Source organism: Melanerpes formicivorus, unplaced genomic scaffold (genome assembly GCF_026170545.1).
Source record: "Melanerpes formicivorus ecotype bairdi unplaced genomic scaffold, bMelFor1.0.p_v2 SCAF_6, whole genome shotgun sequence".
NCBI lineage: Eukaryota > Metazoa > Chordata > Aves > Piciformes > Picidae > Melanerpes > Melanerpes formicivorus.
In genome coordinates this window covers 17107869-17126664 of record NW_027142358.1, presented here as the reverse complement: position 1 = coordinate 17126664, position 18796 = coordinate 17107869, and the positions used below count along the sequence as shown (strand labels likewise).

The following is an 18796-nucleotide window of genomic DNA, read 5'->3' as shown; positions in this document are numbered from 1 at the left end:
TAGCAGGTGGCTATCCTCTCATGCCTCTGCTGTTTTAAATATCAACACAGACATTTACAGAAACCACTCATGCAGCCACATGCATACGTACAAAACAGCCATTTGTGTGGAGACTGAGACAGCAAAATCAAGCTGGCAGTTCAGCAGGTAATGCAAAGTACCTCTGCAAACTCACAAGCCCTTAAATCTTTCTCTATAGCCCTGACAAGGCCTGTGAGGCCTGGATGACTTATGACTGCATGAGGTGCAAACACTGCCTTCCCTTTCACATTGGGTTGCCACAGGTCAGGCTGTGACATGCTGCTGCTTCCTGGCGCCTGATTCTACACACAATCTCATCAGCCAGAGAGCCATGCCTGCAAAGTACTACGCTGCTCAGCAAGAGTTAGTGTATCTAAATCTATACCCTGAAATAAGAAAAATGCCATCAGGCCAAATAATTAAATTAATTCAGAAATTTCTGAACCTGAACACACACACAGTCCTGCCACATTATAATTTCATACATGTCCATGCACATGTGTGTGCATGCATACACAAAGATACAGAGATAATGCAACTTGTTTCTGTCCATGTGGAAAAAAATCAAACCATCAGAGCTATGCAGGTAAGAAAGAAAAACGATAGAGGCTCCTCCTGCCTCAGAAGAAGCAGAAGGGGTTACCATCATCTGACATTAAGGGACTACAGCATCCATCTGATCAAAGGAAGAAAGATTAAAGCATCACACTCAGTTCTATTGTCACACAAGTAGACCATGCAATGCATTACTACAGCCCGGATTACAGTTACAAAATCCACCGGTAACAGCCCTGTGATTAACATGCCACCTGTTACTTTTTTCAAAATGCTGAAATTATCTTATGATCTCTTTCAGCTTGACAAATGCAGTTTAATCTTTATTGCATCTCACAGCACAGACCTGCTTCATCCATGTCTTATTTATCTGACGTGTGTCGGAATGCAACCCCGAGCCCTCAGTCCCCCCCTGTCACCAGGCATTCCTTCTGCTCTGCTTTATCAATATACCTGGGTTTCCATATCCGACTGCTCCTTTACAATAAAAAACACACCCACCCAGTATTCTACCATTGCCTGTTGCCTTGGTAATCCAAATGCCTGGGTACTCGCTGATTATCGGCGAATGAGACTCGCATTGTTCACACCGCAGCGCGTCTGCTATGTTAATGTGAGATAATGGCAGCCAGAAGACTCCTTTTGTTCCCAGCTTTGCTGTTTATTCATAGTGCCTGGAGGTCAGCGACTGCTACAACAACCAGGGAAGGAACCGCTGAAAGCGTGAGCAGATTCCACTCCTGCTTTTGCCTCAGAGACAGGGGGAACACGAGCAGCCCCGCACAGCGAGAAGGGCACCGGGAGCTCTGCAGTCTGACTCACGCAAGGTGTAGCAGGCAGCTAGGAGGAAGATTTGATGGACTTGCACTTCCGAGATTTTAGATGAAGCTGATTTACGCTCCCGACAACAGAGAAACCCGCGTTCTTCAAGAGGCGCGGCGGGAAGAGAGGGAGGGAGGAAGGGAGGGGGCAGCACCGCACCACCGCCACTTGCTGGAAGCGAGGCGGACTGGGGGCTGGGGGCTGCCCGAGAAGCGGGGAGCAGGGCACCAGGGCAAGCCCTGCTGAGCCCCGCCGCCGGCCAGCAACTTGCCGCAGGCAGCCGCCTAGACGAGGGCGACAGCAGGTCTCGCGGCGCGGCCGGGCTGAAGACGGCGGAACGGAGCCGGCTGCGGGCAGCAGACCCGAGCAGCGCCCGGAGCTGATCTCTGAGGCCGAGCCGGGCCACGCCAGGCAGAGGTCCCAGCCAAATGAGTTGGCCAGTGAGAAACGGCTGCGCCTCGGGCACCTACGGGGCAGGTCTGAGAAACGCCTCCCCGAGCCGCCTCCGACACTCAAAGTTGTTCGAAATGGTGCTGCTGACACAAGGACATGGGCAAAAAACCCATCACATCCTATCTCCCCTGACGTGGTAAGTGGGAACGGAGAGCATAAACAGACTGTGGTACCTTCCCCGCGTTCTCGGTCTGAGTGGAGATGAGGACATTCAAGAAGACGCCCCGGCTGGTCTGCTATTCCTCATTCGTGGAACAGCCCTTTCACGGGAAGAAACCACTCATTCCTGCTAAGGTTGTCGATGTCCTCCGTTTATTGAGCAGGCTTTGTTGTCATCTCCGGAGAAAACCAGTCAGGGATTTTTTTTAGCAAGAATGTCTAACCTATTTTATTTTAGGGGAACCATTATAAAACCTTTCCATCACTGCAAGCAGTAATGACTATTGCCTTTTCTTCCCCTTGTGATACTCGAGAGACTTGAGAACCCAAGTGTATGGGAATAACGGGAATAAAAAAATAATTACAAAATTGGATAATAGGTCTTCACTCCTTTTGTAATCTATGTATAGGGAAATCCTGGAGGGTCAAATTTTATCTGTGTGAATGAATGACAGATACCAGCAAAGAGGAGGCATCAAGGAAAATATCAGGTTTTAGACAAAACACGTGTTTGTTCCCATTACCAAATTATCCGAAACAACCCAAAAATCTTTTAAAAACAAAATGTATCTGCTATAATTTGTGCCACCACTTCCCTTTTTTCTCCACTGAAACACTGTCAGTCTGTAGAACTCCCTCCCTGCTTAGAAGCCATGTCACCTCCTGGCAGGCAGAAACCCGATGCTGGCAGCAGGGGTACCCACTGAACAACTACTCACACTGAACTCACTGGTGTGAATCACAGGCTGTCTCTCCTCCAGCCTTTCTGTGTCTAGAAAGCACTGCTACACCTCTCACGTAGACCTCATGCTGCAGTGACCACTGACTTAGTTCTGATGCTCCCTATCCTAAGGTACTCAATCCAGTTAAAAGACTCCCCATGATTTTAATGAGTATTGCATCAGAGCCAGGCAAAGCATAGCTTTCAGTGTCACGACGCAGTTATCATGCTGACAGTCAAAACTAGTGAAAACTAGAGGTGTTGTCAAGCTGAATCATTGAGCTTCAGTGCCATCAGAAATGAGGTAGTTTCACTGAGAACAAATGACAGAGTGAACCTTCCCAACACAATGGAAGAGGAAAATTACCTAGACTGAGCACAAACCATATGGTTTTGAGAGCAGCCCTCATGTAAAGAGCATAATACTACTGTGATTATCACCAAACAGTAATCAATCTGACATTTATAGGAACTGGATGCTCGGTATGGCCCAAACATGAGAATGATACCTGTCTTTTCAAAGATGTTAGTTACAGTATTTTAAAAATCAGCATAGACATGTCTGAGGAGGTCAGATTTTGCCTCAGTCAGCAGATACCTTAAATAGTATTTGACTACTCGTCATCAGGTTTTTTAAAAAATACCAGCTGACACCTTTTAGTTAAAAAAATAAAAATATTTTTTAAAAATATAACTTTTCCTCTACTATATGCAATGCTTAGAGGAAAAAAACATGGGTACATAACACTTAAATGTACTCATGTAGTTGTGCTGCTACATACTATTCTTACTGCACCAGCACCCACTTGGAGTGATTAATACAGAAGCCCTGTTTTCACATCTGTGCAGGGTGCTGATGACACAATAAAAGATTGTCCTTATCCTATAACGTGAAGAACGCATCTCAAGAGAAGTCAAGCTGCCCACTGTTGTCAGAGATCACACGTGTCTCTCAGCCTCTCCACAAGAACTGGCCACAAATTTATCTCACCTAAAATGAAATGCAGATTTTCCACATGAAAATATTGCAGGTTTAATTATTAAAAGCTAATGGTTGCACATCATCAGTTTTCAGCTAGGGAATCCTAATAACTTGCTTTTAGCTTTGATGTTCTTTGAAAGTTTCCTTCCATCTCCTCCCTGTAAAAAGTAAAAGTCTATGTGGTAAAACTAGTATCCGCAGTTTCACTTACAAGTGGGCAAGCAAATGTTGGGACAGTACTGCCGAGCAATTAGTACTGTCTTTACAAGCTTAGAGCACCAGGGCCCCAACTAAATACTGTTCTGAACAAATCCTGAGGTTTTGTTGATTGTTTCGTTTGTTTGCCTGTGGTTTTTCCTTCTTTAAGAAACAGAACTTCTGCAGAAGCACTTGTGGATTCTGAACTTTTCCATTATTTTCTCCTGATGGTGGGTTTCAACATTTATTGACAGAAAGGAAGACAGAAGAAAAAGAGCGCCTGTTCTTGTAGAATCAGGAGTAATACAGGTTGCTTTAATGGGCATATCCTCTTATATTAGGATTTACCATCTGTTCAGTTCCTAGTTATATTTATTTCACAACTTCAAAACCACAAAGATGAAAAGGCTTTGAAACAATCTTATCTTTCACTTAAAAAGTTTTGGGTTCTTTCACAGAGATTGTTCCTGTATGCCACAGACACATGCAGTAACAAAGTGATCCCCAACTTCAAAATGATGTATAAAATATGCACAACGTGCTCCTTTTCATAGAAGTGTGAATATGCTACACCTGACCTTTCACTTTAACCATTTCTCTCATCTAGCTATTTTTTAAGTGACTGTCGCTATCAAAACCATCTATGATGGCAAAATCAGAAATGCAGCAACCTTTGCAGCAACTCTGGCACCATTTCTACTAGTATTTTATAACCAGATCACTCCTGACTCTTAACAAAACATCCACCCAGTAAAAATGCAGACACAGAATTGCCATTCTTTTCTATTTAAGTATGAGCTCTTGGAAAGTTCAGCTCTTAGTAAACTTTAAGTGACTAGAAAAAATACAAAACAAACACTAAAAATAGGCACCCTTGTAAAGCAAGTCTAACCAATAAAAGGTATTTATGGTGATTGCCTGAACATAAAACAGTAATGATAATAAATAAAGCACCTACCTTAATATTGAGTTACTACTTAATCTACAGTTTCATTTTCTCAAAACCTCTAGCACTAAGTAATTTGTGCTAAAAAATAATTTTATCTTCATATTTTTCATCAACCTTGACTGCCCCATGCAGATATTTCTCCCTTTTGGTCACTAACTGCATGACAGCTGGCAATTAATACTGAAGACAAAATGTGGAAAAAGACAGAAGGCAGCAAGAAGCTGATGAACACTCCTAACAACATACCAAACTCCAACCAACAGCTGTCTAAGTTCAGGTGTTTAGTTCACAAAGTAAGCTTTACTATAAACTATGTAAGAAATGAGAAGCCCCCTGCAGTTTGCATGGGTCAGATCCACCTTAATCTGAACAAGCATGAAACTCCTGCTGGGACTGATGGAAACTGTAGCCGTTTCAAACCAAGATTGCATCTACAGGTAAAGGTCCACTACTGAATGAATGAAATGTTAAGCAGGAACTTCATCAAAGCAAAGGAAGGTGTATAATGACAATACTTTGTACTTAACAGCACTTGCCTTAAATGAAAAACCTTAAATTAATTTAAAAGTAAAACGACCCCAGGCAGCCACCTTGAACAGTATCTGTTATCGCAGGTATTACCTCAGATTGGAAAACTGCAACACAATGAAGTTACATTATTCCCTGCAAGTGAGAATGTCTAACATTTCTCTCCGATGCAGAAGGGCCAGCCCAAACACTTCCAGTCCTCTTAAGACATCCATAAATCCTTTAAGTAAGACTTAAATTAGAAATTATACGAGATTAAGGAGGTGGATAGGTCTCATACTGGTCCTCCAGCATAGGAGTGACTTTTATCCACATGAATCAGTAATGAAGTCTAAAAATATAATAAATAAGTGAAGAAAAATAAATAAATCAATTTCCCATTCAAGTTTGATCTAAGCATGATTTCACTGCATCGACTTTAAAAACAAGCGTAGAAGGTTTTTTGAGGGGTATCAGTGCTCATGCTGATCAGAAAGCACAGGAGTTTGTACTCCAACCAACTACCTTACATTACAAAACAGGCATTTAGCTGAATTTTTTCTCTGCATACAACAATCATTTTGTTAATGAAAAACTAAATTTAGAAAGAAATTAGAATGATTAGAATCCACACTCTGAAAGCATTTGTCGCATGTGTGCACATCCTTGTGTGACTTATATTCTGCTCTCCATAAGCGCATTTGACCAACACCATCACTATCAAAGGCCTCCTTGATCTGTCTACTTCAGTTTGCTCCCACAACTCAATGATTTTTTAAAAAAATCAAAGGCTGTCCCTAAAAAAGGGCCAGCCCTGAATTCCCTCCAGTGCCAACATTTTCTTAAATGGTACATTTAGATTCTTGTGCTACATTCATGAGCCAGAATTTATTTTAAATAGCCAAGCCCTGTTTCAACTTTGAGCCTAAGCAGCCGTGTTTCTGTAGGGCCAGGTACATTTGGATTCCAGTCCCTGGATAAAGTTCTGTGTCATTTTGTTGCTAGTAAAAGTGACAGCAGAGAAAGCTCTCTGTGAAGTACTCAAGATATTCTGCTGACAGGGGAAGGTTGGGGTTTTTTTGTCTAGTAATACACAGCAGCTGACATATATCCCACATCCCCTCTGTTAAGGTAAATTAGGTTCCTGAATACTCTCTTGGTTGTTCTAACTTGGTATCTAATCTTTTTTGCAAAACTTGAAGTAGCTGGTTACATTAATTTCTTGTAGGAATGCAAAGTATACCTTTTTTGGGCTTGAATTCACAAAAATCCCTTGTGAATTACAGATAAGATAAGGTGAACTTTAATACTAAGCTTTTGACCAAATGTAATCTGATGCAAATACAAATGTTGCTTCATCAGCAGTTTTACCACTGTGATTATACTGAATGGCTTTTAATTTGAACAAACGGGAAACTCAAGTGTTCTTCACCTCATACTCACTGTTGTCTATAGACTGATTACAAAACATCCATGAAAATAAGTAGTTCCAGTAGGAAAGCCACAAGATGTCTCATTCTAATCTACCACTTGAGAGATTTTGAGCAGTCATGGTTATGGCTGAATTACTGACCAGACAACAGCATACAACTTGAAGCAGTGATGGAGTTTATTCCAAATCCATAAGAAGCTGCTAAAGCTATTGCAGGTAAATTATGCCACAGAAATGTTTCCAGAGGGGCATCTCAAAGGTAAAGAGCAGTAATTTAGAGCCCCGGTGTCCTCCTCAGTAAAGCATTTCAAGGGCAATACTCGAGAGAAACTTCTAGGGACTGTTTAGTATAGGGCAGGATGTCCTACTATTAGGCAGAATCTTGGGCAACCTGGTAATCCCAGAAATGCTGGTATTCAAGTTTAGCAGAAGTATTTGGTTTTGGACACGTGACAGAGTTTCAGTGCAAAAACTGCCATAAAAGAAAATAATTGTCCCTGTCTTACCTAGTAACATAGCACAGAGCCCCTGTAAGATAGACTGTTGCTTTCATCCTTACTTTATAGACTCTAGGGCATCAGAGGCTAAAAGGTCAGATGAGGATCAAGCATCTGAAAACTACATGTATGAGAGCGTATACACTGCACCACACTTTCTCTGCACAGTGGCCACTAAATTTCACCTTGGCTTCAGAAAGCTTCTGTCTGGGGGTACAAATAAGTTGCTTCAGAACAGAAGGTTTTCTGCATTTTCTTGAAGTGTGTTTACAATTGATCTTTTCATAAGCAACTGAAAAAGAAATATTCTGAAGAAATATAAGAGATATTCCAAGAAGCCAGAGACACTATATTAGTTATACTACAAAAAAAAAAAAAAAAAGATATTTTCTTCTCAAGGGCTACCAAAAAAGCAGTGTTTGCTTGAACAAGTTTTAAAAAAAGACCCAAACCAGAAGTGTTTCTGGGTAAATTCACACAAGCAAATGCACTGGTACAAAGATGTCCCTAAGCTCTGCTCTGACACAAAAGTTCAAGTTACTTATTGTGGTGGTTTTAGGCTATGCCTTTAAAATTAGTTACAGATTTTGAGCAGAAGAGTAGAAAAATATAAATAAATCACTATTGGGTGCAAAAAGGAAAACCAAGGATTATTGTAAACAAATTAATTGGAGAAGTATCTACTATAAGACCAGCTGTACCAAAACAATTCCTTCTCTTTTCTGATCTTTTCTCTGCTTGCCTCGCTCAGCAGAGATTAACCAGCTTTTTGGCTGACCTTGGATGCATTGTTTTAGTTAAGTCTAACTCCTGCTTTCTCTCTGCTCCTTTTCTCTCTTGGAACAGGGGGAGTGAAGGCAGTGGAACGGCTTCCCTGGTCTCTCTGCCCGGGGGTGGGGGGTGGGGGTTTTGTTGATTGCTAGTTGTAAATATCTGTGTAATATTGCAAATACTGTATAGTCTGTACATATTCACTGCATTCCATTATAGAGTGCAGTTTTGCTTGTAAATACAGCTTCATTTGCTTCTAACCAAGTTGGTCTAGCAAAGTCAATGCTGCGGGGGAAATTTCAACCCACCACACTTACGCTACCATGGAATCTAGGTACAAGGGATTTAGCCTCATCCTCACACTTAGAATCCTTTACCAACAAAAATGCCCTATAATAAGAACAATTTATACCATTTTGATTTTTTTTGTAATGTGATGCTGAGGGAAAGAAAGCCCTGGAAAAAAATACCCCAGAAGCACGAAATCAGTGTTTAATCTTGTCTTCACTTACTCTTCATCTTTTGCCTTGACCTAGGCTCTGCAGACAAGAAATACAAATACCATTCCTCCCTGTAAACTGGCAATCAAAGGCTTCACATCTACAGCTTCTTCTAGCATCTTTTAATGCTCATGTTTTCTCTCAATTAATGTAAATTCTTTGTGACCCTCACCTGATAGGAGGTGGTATAGGATATTGTACCATCTGTGGCTACACACACTATGTAACTGCTTTTGTATCCAATATATTTCCAAAGGCACTTACTAAACAGAACAACAGTTGAAATGTTTTCGACTTCAAGAAAAGCCAGTGGTGTTTAAATAAACAGTAGAAAAACGTCTGGTGAGAGATACATTGTAGAAGTTTATCTCTAGGGTATAACCTGAAGTTTGAAAGCAAGCCCACTTGACCTAAGCACAGATTTGAAGATGGAAGCAATACTTCACCATGCAACAGTGCAACAGTGAAGACAAACCCCGCATTTATTTTGTACTTCTGGTGTTGTCTGTAGCACATGAAACGCTGTAGCTACCTATGTGTCAACGGTAACAACTGTTTAAATTAACAGAACTGTCATGTGGCACATCTGTACCAACTGCCACTTCTATGTGCTAGGCTGAGACTTACCTATGAGAAAGGGTGGGTTTCATGGAGCTCATGGAGTTCATGGGCGGTTGCATGGGTAGCTTCCCTGGAGGATCGTTTTGCCGGCTTTTCTGGTGGCGAAGCAGCAAGAGCCGTCCCAGCTCCTCACACCACGATGAAAGCAGTGCTGTGCAAACAGAACACAGTGACACTAAGCACATAACTGAAGAGCCATCATAGCCAAGCCCAGATGCAAGCTACTGTAACAGGAGCTACAGGCAGGCAAACCCCAGGACTGAAAAGCTCTCCATGAACCACCACTTGCATTATTATCCCATCATTAGAATGTTTTTACACAAGTCACAAACAAGTTAAAATTCCTGCACAGCCCAGGAGGCATAAGAGAGCTTGTCGAGGCTGAGCAGAACAGAGATGAAGAATGGATGAAGTGCAAGGATGTGGGATAACTGTTGTGAGTGAAAAAAGATGCAGAAGAATTTGTTTTATGCTAATAAAATGTAAGCAAAACATACAGAAGACATCATTCACAGAAGGGAACAAAGAACAAGATCTCTTTTCTGTTTGGCTATTTTTGTGCAAAAGATTAATTGGAGAGGCATGAAGAGAAACCCATGTGTGGAAATTAATTTCCAAAACTGTTATCAGATATCAGTCTTGAACAGATAAACAAAAGAGTATAGTCACACTTATGCATGGATAAAGATAGGCACTTAAATCTATATTTGACCCAGCACAACCCCTAAATGTGTATTTCCATTATGTGCCTAATCTTCTGGTCAATGAGGGTAATTCCATGCTTACAGGAAAATCACTCTTACGAAGATGCAGAGATTTCCTAGAGGGAGTTGCAAGCTTTTTGTCCCTCTGATGACATGAAAGGGGTCATTGCCTCTGAAAATGTGGCCTCTCCCTTATGCACCCGCACTCAGAAAAGGCCAGCCCATAACAGAAATCACCTACTCTGCAGTAAGCAGAGGTTCAGAAAGTGACTGGGAGGGAAAAATCTGGCTCCTATCAGTGTACTCAACCAAGACACCCCCCACTGCAGCCTCCAGCAACACCTGACTGAGTCTCAAAGCTGCCTGTTTAATTCCAGCATCAGAAGTGGCTCCAGTAAAAAGTCACCAAGGTATGACATAGTGAAGAGTTTCACTGGAATGAAGTGCAGACTAATTGCAAAATTCTGCAGTTGAAGAAATGGTTCTCAAGTGGAAGTGCTTTGGGCTTTTTCTTCTTTAACGTATGCTTTACAAAACCCTCAGACCAGGAAAATCCATTGTATTTAATTTTTAACTAAATGCTTTACTGAGGTGTTATGAACTGAACACAAATCAACAGATTGCACAAGGAGGTATGAATGAGAAGTCTACTCAAACCCCAAGTTGCCACAGTGGTTTAGAGTAGAAGGGCTTGACATGTAATTTTAGGCTTGCCGGTTTAAAAGAGACAAGCACAGAATGCTCTAAAATTGAGGCATAGGTAGAGGCAAACACTGGATGGTTGGAAACATATCCAGTTCCACATGCAACTGCACATAACACCATTCTTGGTCTGGAAAGACAAACCCTGTGGAGACACAGAACTCCAGAGAGGATTGAGTCAGACAATGGAACTCATTTCAAAAACAATCTTGTGAACAACTGGGCTGAAGAGCATGGCATATCAAGTGGATATTCCACATTCCCTACTATGCGCCAGCTGTAGGGAAGATTGAATGCTACAACGGTTTGCTGAAGACCACTCTTAAAGCCATGGGGCGTGGATCTTTGAAAAACAGGAAGAAACATCTAGCACAAGCAACCTGGCTGGTAAATAGTCGAGATTCGGTAAATTGAGCTGGACCTGCACACTCAGATTTACTACAAAAGGTAGAAGGTGGTACAGTTCCTGTTGTTAAAGAAAATAATCTGTTGGGCAAAACTGTTTGGGTATTCTCTGCTTCAGGAGAGGCTAACCCTGTCCAAGGGATGGTTTCTGCTGAAGGTCCTGATCACACTGGGTAATGCAAGAGAATGGTGAAATTCAGTGTATTCGGCAAAGAATCAAACTTTAGCTGAGAGAGTTTAAATTCAGAGTGCTGTACAGATATGACATCATGCCCAAAGGAAGAATCCATGAGGAATCTACTGTGCACAAACCCTAAGAACTCTGAGAGCCCTGAGTCACCTGAGAGTCCCTATTCCTTTTCTTTGCCTCACCTGCAGAGAGACAAATTGTTTTCCATTTTCTTGTTTCCTGGTTTTGGACTTCTGAATCATCTACATCTGAGATAGCCAGAATGGACTTTGAACTTTATTTACTCATTATTGTAGATATTGTTTTAGATTAGCTGGATAGTATTAGCAGCCAATTAAATTGTTTTAAAAGGGTGGATTGTGGTGGTTTTAGGCTGTGTCTTTAAAATTTAGTTACAGATTTTGAGCAGAAAAGTAGAAAAATATAAATAAATCACTACTGGGTATAAAAAGAAAAACAAAAGATTATTCTAAACAAATTCATTGGATCAATATCTAGAATAAGATGGGCAAGAGGGGCTGTACCATAACAATTCTTTTCCTTCCTGATCTCTGCTGTTTTTCTTCGCTTGGGAGAGATTAACCTGTTTGTCGGCTGGCCTTGGCTGAGCTGTTTAGTTAAGTCTAACCCACTGCTTTCTCTCCGCTCCTTTTCTCTCTGGGGATGGGGGTGTGGGGGCAGTGGAACAACTTCCCTGGTCTCTGACCAGGGGGGTTGTTGTTTGCTAATTGTAAATATCTATATAATATTGTAAATACTGTATATTTTGAACATATTCATTGCATTGCTTTGTAGAGTGTATTTCTTGCTTGTAAAGACAGCTTCATTTGCATCTAACTGAGTTGGTCTGGCAAAGTTAATGCTGGGGGGGAAACTTCAACCCATCACTTTTATTTTCATTTCTTATTTTTCTAATAGTTGCTTTTCCACCGAATAACATAATTATAAACAGTAGCAAACTATCATTTCAGGGTACACCACCTTCTTAATCCAGTAGCTACTCACAGGTACTGTTAACACGTACTTAGAACAAATTCCAAAGAGACAATTGTAAAGCTGTATTTGTAGGGGAATAAAGGGAACCTGCTTTGCCAAGCACTGACACAAACATGGTTTTTCAGTACAAGGAACAACTGGAATTTCTCATGTTTAATGGGCACACAAGAAAAGAAGCCCCAGCCATTCCTGGAAATTAGCCACACGTTTGGACAAAGAAGAGGTAGTAATTTCACTGCATTTATCAAGCAGAAAGTCAAGAGTGGTGTTTAGGGAGGCATTTTAGAGCTCTGCTGTGACAAAAAAGGGACACCACTTCTTTATGTAACTAAATACGGTCACTTGGAAATTCTCAGCCTCACATGTAGCCTACAGAAAGCATTCCCCTGAGCTCTGTGAAATGTTCCAGCAACGAGTGTCAGTCTAAGCTGCTTCTCTATTAGCCAAGGAATCTGTCAACAAGCATTTGATCAAATTATGCTCACCTTTTATCCCTGGCATATCATTATTAATGTGCCAGTGACAAAGGCCCCCTCCCCCTTTTCAAGCCTGGAGATAGAAATCCCTGCCTCACAGGGTTTCTTCCCATGCACCGTGGCCACTTGAGCTCTGAGAAACATGAACAGTGTTCTGCTGAATGCTAAATGCGGCCATCACAGGGTAATAGTGGATGCGGAGCATTTCCACAGCTGAGTGTAATTACTATGGCATCAAATGGAAATCGTCCATCTTAAATGAAGCTTTGACAGGAGGAGGGAGCTGCTCCTTGTGCACACCTATAAGCACTTGAAAAAATAAGATAAAAAGCAACAACCCAAATGGGTCTGAGGGCACAAATCTGCAAACAAAAGCCAAATCTGCTTGGAAAAAAAACCAGAGTAACTCCTGGATAAGGAATATGCCAAAGGAGATAGCATTGCTTTGGTGGGGTGAAGATAGGAAAATACTTCCATGAATTGTTATTACCAATATCCAATGTACACATTTATAAAGGTGAGATGTAAACCACCAAAGAACAAAGAGGTCCTCAAGATAAGCTAGACTGTTTCATTCTACAAGTTACCTGGTGAGGGCTTACATGTTTAGAAACTACGAGATTTCTGGTGTGAAACACAGCGAATTTACTCATCCCTATTACAGCACTCATTATCGAGAGGTTTAACCTTCCCCCCCTCTCGGGACATTTCTATTCATGTACCACGTATAATGATCACTCTCTTCCCTGTGTCAGTGTTTGTGCATGGAGTGAATACAGAGATGTTTCCAGCCACCTTAGGAGGTACCAGTCACCCTCTGTGCTGTTCAGCAGGAGCAAGAATCCTTTCAAGGACTCTGCTCTCCTCTGCTGAAAATACTGGGGCAACCTCTCTTCTCCTCTACCCCATCCACCTCCACTGCTCTGCTCTCCACTTGGTAAGATGAATATATACCCACAGACATATATATACACAGACACATCTGGTACAGCTGGCTTCTGAAGAACATCACTTCCTGGGCTATTCAAGCAAGATAAAACAAACTCAAAATGAATTTAGAGATTACACTATTCATCTTCAGTGTACTTAGTTACTGCTTTTTATGCCGACAGTATTAGGCGCATCTCAACTCATTTACACTCAAAGCACGAGAAATTCAGTATCATACTATAATGAACAGATAAAGCAGCAAGCACAAAGGACAGCTACAGATGGTGCCAACAGTCAGTCTCTCCCTCTCATAGCGCAGCCAAGCAGCTGCTTTTTCTCCCCCCTCTGCCCCTCCTCCTTGTACAACAGGAACACAGATTTTGCAGATGGACCATCCACACTGTCTCTTGCAGCCCCCTGCAGCAGCAGCTTAATGATCAGATTTAAATCGCGATCCTGTGCTGCATTGCTACAATGTCTCTTGCATATAATGATGTGGCTTTCCTTCTTATGCTGAAGTCAACTGTTGCAATAGGGGAAAAGGAAAAATCCGTATATGCACAGCCCTCTATGCCCCCATACACAGCCCAGGTGTAAAATACAACCTAATTAACACACCAGAATGGGTGTTTTCAACTCCTGTTCAGTCACTGAGGGCTCTGCCAACTCATGCCAAAAGATGCATAATAATGGCAATCAAATGACATGCTGACAGTTTAAGTGTATTCACACATTTATTTGGCTTAAAGGGACATGCTCTGGGATGATTGGTGCAGTATTTGACCTACTTTTCTCCATTTGCAAAACCTGTATCATTCTTAATGGGATTGTGTTTCACTGTAAGCGTTGATGCATTTTCATAGGAATAAATCAATACTGATCTCCTAACGACGACTGCGTTCAGAAACCAACACAGACATGAGCAGCCTCAGCTTTTGTATTTGTGAAACACAGAAACCCAGAAAGATTTAGAAATTCCAATCACAGGTAGCCCAAGGGGCTTCCCTAAGGAAGCAGGAGAAAAATCCCATTCAGAGATATTCAGCTTGCTTCTACTCAGTCCCATTTTTGCTTCTCCATTCTCTAAAGAGGACCAGACGTTGCAAGAGCGTGTCTCAGCACAGAACATGACCGACCTCTCCTTAAAATACTCATAAATACTCCCACACACCCAGAGCTGGCTGCACTTTATGTCCTTCTAGATGGCACCAATAGTTTCATTGAAAAAATCGCAAGACATTGCAACGTATCCACACTGGGATCCTGGGGACAAGGAGAGGGAAGCGGGCTGGAAGGCAAAGATTTATTTTTTTTCCCTTCAGCCTGAGTCACATTTCAAGCATTTCTCTGCAACCACAGATCTAAGCCTTGCTTGAAAGAGAAAGGAAGCAATTGTTATTTAATCCCTTGCCCTCTAGGAGCCAGGTCTTTAAGAACATGCCGAATATCACAAGATTTGCGACACAATTATTGAGACCAGCCACATCCTCTGTTACTGTTCCTTTCCAGCGGGTGCCCTTTTGTGCTGAAAACCTGCCAGGCAGTAAGGAAACAAAGGCCTCTGCTGCCCACTCCATGGTACCTTCTTGTCCCCCAGAGCTGCGCATACCCATCATCCAGCAGAAACATCACAGACACTTTGGAAACGCCAGGCCCTTATGTTGCGAAAACCAAGGAGCTCGAGCAGGGGGAAGCCATGGATCATGCCCAGGCTGCCTTCATCACTTCTTACTTCCTGACAACCAATGATGCTGGCATACTTGCAAAAATTAAGTGATGGATGCTGATGACACAGCTTATAGCCATAGCACCGAATATGGTACAGACCATTACGACCCCTTTTGGGCCAGGGAACGGAAAAGGGAAGGGAAACAGGCTAAGCGATCAATGCTACCCCATAGATTTGCTAATGTATTTCATTATCTGCCACCACACCGGCACCGATAGCTGCAATCCTGTAACTGACTGATTTAACTCCGCGCAGTGCGAAGTGCCATAGTAAGCATCTCTGAGTGAATGAGTCAGTGGGCTCCCTAGAAAGCAAAATACAGAGAAGCACGGTGCTAATCTATTTACCTATTATGATACCCTAGTATTAGTTACAGCTTATCACCTCAGTAAATCGCTGCCTCTTGTTAGGGAATGTGCTTAAAGGTACAGCAAACTGTTATTTACTGGCAGATGCTATATTTACAGCCACAAAGACAGGTGAGGAGGAGATAGGACAACAGCTCAGTAATTTCAATGCCTTCTGCTCCCGGGAGACTGCTGAAGGAGCACAATAGGATTACTGCTTCCTTGCTGCAGTTAAGCTGCAGTAGATAGTTCAATAGGCAGACTGTCAGACCTGTATTTCTTACTCACTGCAATGAAAACATTAGGAAAAAAAGGAGGAGTTTGATACAGAGAACTATCTGATCAGCACCATTTTGCTAGTTCGGTTTTGTGTCTCAGAAGGAAACACATTTAGCCGAAAATGTATTTGCAGTGTAAGGAAGAAAACACAGCATTTTTTCACAGACCATACCCATTAATTTTATATTGCTCTTAAAATCAAATTCCTATTTTTTACATGGGGTATTCCAGATAAGTGGAATATAGAGCTACAGAGGGCTTTCTATCCTCTTCCGTAGAGAGTGTGATCTAAATACAGTTTGTATATGCCATTCAGTGAGATAATTTGGTGGGGTGGGAAGAGAAGCAGCAAAGAGAAGAGGAGGAGAGGAGTGGAAAAACTAGTTTCTTGGTTATTTAAAAATGTTGTTCTTTTTATACAGAAAATCTGACACTGTATACTGTTTGGAAAAATATATTAAAAATGTTAACTACCTAATGCTCAATGTGTTGTAGTATTAGAAAAATAACTACAATGGAATTTGAAGGATGGAATTTTTGTCCACAATATTGGGAAGGAGTAAATAAAATGTTTTCCTCACATTTTAAAAGCCATTTTGCTTTTAAAGAGCTGGGAAATGAAGAGAGAGAGGGAGAAACTGGGCATCCCGACCTATTTCAAGGATTGCTTTTCCTCACCCTAGCAGAGCCTGGCAGTGGCTAAACTGTCAGCCAGCCAGTCAGGGCAGGAAAGCAAGGCCGCAAAGGAAACAGGATGTAACTGTCCATAGAAGACAGTCAGAGGATCTGTGTTTGCCTTTTCCCTTCTGTTCTTTCAAGGCACCACCACATGTCCTAACCCTACAACAGACAAACCCTACACAAGCCTCTGCTCTATATCTGCCTCAATGTTGAACTCAGAAGACATATTTATAATACCAATTACAAAGCACTTGTAGCAATTTCTCAGAAGTCTGGCTGTCCAACATGGACTCACAGCAGTTCCCAGGGAGTCCACACCCTCCTCCCAGACCTACCTCTCCGCCTGCTGGCACATGCCCACTCCACACACAGTGGTCCCTGGCGAAGTGCCAGAGCTTGCTCCCATGTATTTGCTCCCACCTCATCCCAGGAGGCTTACACCCCAAGCTGGCTGCTTTTCTGAAGCAGCTGAGGACTGTACTTGCTGTTCTCCACCACGCAAAATCATTAATGTTAGCTTAAACAGTCCAAGTAAACAAGTCAGATTAAACTGATTTTATCTGAAGTTAAAAGTTCCAATACAAATCTGCTTTCCCAGTTATTCTGTAGTGAGGAGAGCAGGTTGTATCTTTGGTCCTACTAGTCTGTACTAGTCCCAGTGACCGTACAGCAAATGGCGTGGAACTGACTTCCCCATCAAAGCAAAACTGGCAGCTGGCTCAAACTCTGCTTTGCAAAGCATGTACTGCCCTACTGATCACAACAGGAACACCAAGTCAACAGTCATAGTTCAGCATTATGAAACAGGTTATGATACGTGTTTCTACCACTAATACCCAAGTAATGTCCTTTATCACCAACATCTCCCCCATTACTATAGCTACAGCTGTGCCCTGCAGAAATAACCAGCTTTGCCCTGCAGTACGACTTATAATATGGTTATGCATTAACATTACAAAATCAAACACTATACAGGTTTGTTGCAAAATAGGTAACACAGGGAATGCCTAATTAAAATTAATTGATACCCAAGTAATTAACAGAGGGTTTATTTAATAAAACTCTTACTGTAAACCTGAGTTATCTAGCACGTGCTTTCAAGGCTGCTAGATGTGACAGCATGTACAAGTCTGGTCCTGAATATGGGTCCAACTTGCCTAGGCATATCTTCCAGTCTTCACAAGTACCTCTCAACACACATATATATGCTTCCCCACAAGCTCTTGCCAATTGGAATACTACATGCTGGAGACAGAGATTTGAATGCTATCCTTATCCCATGACTTCAGTGGAACTGGGATCCCCCAATTTCCTTCTACGCTTGCCAAAACTTGGCAGAGCATTTTACCAGATTCAGTACATTAACTTTGAAGTAATACACTACAAAACACAGCAACAAAGGCTCAATTTGGCAAGCACAAAATACTCTGCATGGATCCAGATAAAATACGTAAGCATCTCATTTAGGCTTAGCTGTACCCACACTGCTACATCTGAAAACATACCACATTATAAAGAAAAGACAAAACTGGTGAAAGGCCACCAACAAGTGAATCTTGGATACGGCTTTTCAAAGGAAATGCACTCCAATAGCATTAAGACTGCTTGTTTTCTTACTCATCCAATTGCTGGTTTCACTGCTTAGGCTTCAAACAACAGTGTCTTTCATTACTGCTGTATGCTTTTATTTTGTAAAGCCAGTTCCAGTCATCAACAGACTTCACGTACAATACAGGCATCTGAAAAATGGAAGTGACTCACTTTAACCCATCTTTAACTGAATTCAAACTGTTGACCTGTGAGAGACTCAGTTTCCCTTAATCCATCCTGAGCCCACCAATTATTGCTGTAGAAACTCCTGAGCTAATGCTACCACTAACACCCAAAAGTGCTAGGAAAAAAAATACCAGAGCCATTAACCAGAGTCTGAACACAGGGAATACATGCACAATCAATATGCTGCTCAAGGTCTGGAAAAGCAAAAATCTAGTGGGTATCTTAAAAACAACAGCAACAACAACAAGAGTAACTGCAGAATTGGAGGTCCATTTTCCTACTGGGGAAAAATAATCCAAACTACTCCAAAGGGCCAAGAATAAAGTAAAGAATGAGCAACAATCAAAATGGGTTTGTCAGGAACAAATCATGCACACTTCTGCATGTTCTTTA

At 41.8% G+C, this 18796-nt stretch overlaps 1 protein-coding gene across 17 annotated transcripts in view; it reads right to left on the bottom strand.

Annotated features, from left to right (window-relative positions):
• The window catches only part of ZMIZ1 (zinc finger MIZ-type containing 1), a 361484-nt gene that overhangs the window by 44641 nt on the left and 298047 nt on the right, over nt 1-18796 (bottom strand). For all 17 annotated transcript variants that reach the window (XM_068139917.1, XM_068139913.1, XM_068139912.1 and 14 more), the window contains one exon: nt 9195-9339. In XM_068139917.1, coding sequence (XP_067996018.1) covers nt 9195-9339 — 145 coding nt within the window. The remainder of the gene's footprint in view (nt 1-9194; nt 9340-18796) is intronic.